The sequence below is a fragment of the Trypanosoma equiperdum genome (genome assembly GCF_001457755.1).
Source record: "Trypanosoma equiperdum strain OVI genome assembly, contig: ctg_957, whole genome shotgun sequence".
Taxonomy (NCBI): Eukaryota; Euglenozoa; class Kinetoplastea; order Trypanosomatida; family Trypanosomatidae; genus Trypanosoma; species Trypanosoma equiperdum.
In genome coordinates this window covers 9,270-11,370 of record NW_027124928.1, presented here as the reverse complement: position 1 = coordinate 11,370, position 2,101 = coordinate 9,270, and the positions used below count along the sequence as shown (strand labels likewise).

The following is a 2,101-nucleotide window of genomic DNA, read 5'->3' as shown; positions in this document are numbered from 1 at the left end:
GTTAAGTTACGAAATTTAGAAGCATATATTGATTTTAGACCACTCAATAAAGACATAATGGTTGGCGAAGTTATAAGAAATAAATTTAAATTTAAGGGGTTATTGACTGTGGATATGCAGGATTGTCGTCATGTAATGCATCCCGGTAGATAATTTCAAGAAATAAAACCAGCAAATACAATAGGAATTCATCATATAAGAGAGACAGATTATGCATTTTTAGTGGAATTATGGAAAAAACTGGACTCACCACGGCGTCAGGAACAGAGAATAACGTATTTGCAACCGTTTTTGGAGAAAGCAAAATGATTGCACTCTAAAATAAGCACAAGCTGCTGTGCGCAAGCTGATAAACAGGCTTCATAAAGGGGAAATGGAAACGAGAATAAGACCACATTCACCAGAAAACCATAACATCAGAAATGACCACGCAAGTGGCGAATACGAAAAGACAAACGGCCACACAAGCGCTTCTTATCAACAAAGTTTAGGCTCTAGGTCCAAGCAAGCGAGCAACATTATAAACCGTGCACAATTACACTATGCTAACACAAACTTTTTTTATACTGAAGACCCTGTTTCTTATGCAATATATTACGGCCCCGGAAACAGTGGCAGTGCAACCCGGATACAGCGGTGCATAGCACAAAGAATTATGCTGACTCGTTGAACGAGCTCAACGACCGCCAGCCCAGGTTGTAAACAAACTCGAAGCAAAAGCGGCTACGGACACGATTGCACTATTTAACATGACGTTCAGCGAAGACAGCTGGCAAAGGCTTTGCGCATAAGACACCGAAAACAACAAGTGGGAGAGGGTATAAGTCAAATACACTGACCAGGGACAAAAAACAGACTGGGCAAAAAACTTGGAAAACTGGAGAAAAGTGGCGAAAGACCTCGAGGCCAAAGCAAACGACGACGCATGGAAAGCGAAGCACGCCAAGCCAACCATCCCACACGCTCTACACTTAGCGCAGCGGAACCTAAGGCAACTAGCAAGACAAGCGGCAGCGGAGTACCTGCTGTATCAGACACTGGTAATAACCGCCAATGCTGCCGACATCACAGCGGTGCTCATAAACCTAAGCTCAGCCCTTAACGGCGCCACCGCTCAATTGACGAAGCCGGTAAAGCCGACAGACTTGGGAATAGCAGCAAGCGCAAGAACAACGGGGATGTCTGGTGGCAACAAAGTCGGACAAAAGCTTCTATACGACCTAGCATGCTTATGCGTAGCGGAAACCAAATACTACAGCAAGGTATGCGTAGAATTGACCGGCAAAAACGGCTGGACCAGCACACAAGGTAACACAATAACCGATGCAACCGCCGCCCTAAACGCCTGTGGCATCACACAGAACCCCAGCTTAACAGCCCGCGCCACAAGGGCAGCGATAGCCAACTGCTACAGCATGCTCGGTAGGCACAGCGACGCTAACTCAAATTCCGCTATACAGGGTAGATCGACAGCGGGGCAGAAATGCAGCGGCGGTGCCGACGACATGTGTGTAAATGCGGGGACTACATAACAACAGGTGACACCACAAAAAACAAACCAATACTATGGGTCGAAAAAATGCTTCAAGAAGTCACGGCACTAGAGAGCAGAGACAGTCATGTGACTGAGGCTAACAGCGTGCTGCACAGGCTCCTAAAGCTACGGGAAGCAGCCAAAGGAGCGTTCGAATTTGCCGCGCTCCTCGCAGAACTTCTTTTGCAACCTAAACATGCGGCAACAGGGAAAACGGACCCACAGAAAAAACAATGCAACCAACGCAAAAGCAATAAAACTTGCACAGCAAACAAATGAAAATGGGGTAGCACAACAGAGCCAACAGGAGACCATTGTAAACCCAAAGATAGAGAAGCGCGGACAAATCAAGGAACAGGAGATGGAGCTTCAGGGGCAGGTACAACATCAGAAAAATGCAAAGGGGAATTGGAACCAGAATTCACCAAGGCTCTTGAATGCAAATGGGAAGACAACAAATGCAAAGATTCAAGTTTCCTCCTAAGAAATTCGCTCTGAATATGGCTGCTTCATTTAAGGAATTGGTAGAATTTTAACGGTTATAAAATTCTAAGGATGTTTTTCCAG

At 45.7% G+C, this 2,101-nt stretch overlaps 1 pseudogene across 1 annotated transcript; it reads left to right on the top strand.

Annotated features, from left to right (window-relative positions):
* The first annotated feature begins 542 nt into the window (after positions 1 to 542).
* Positions 543 to 2,070, top strand: TEOVI_000744100:pseudogene (annotated as a pseudogene). The gene is given in 3 exon segments: positions 543 to 1,526; positions 1,529 to 2,017; positions 2,020 to 2,070. Coding segments are annotated over 3 exon segments (1,524 nt in total).
* Positions 2,071 to 2,101: the final 31 nt, after the last annotated feature.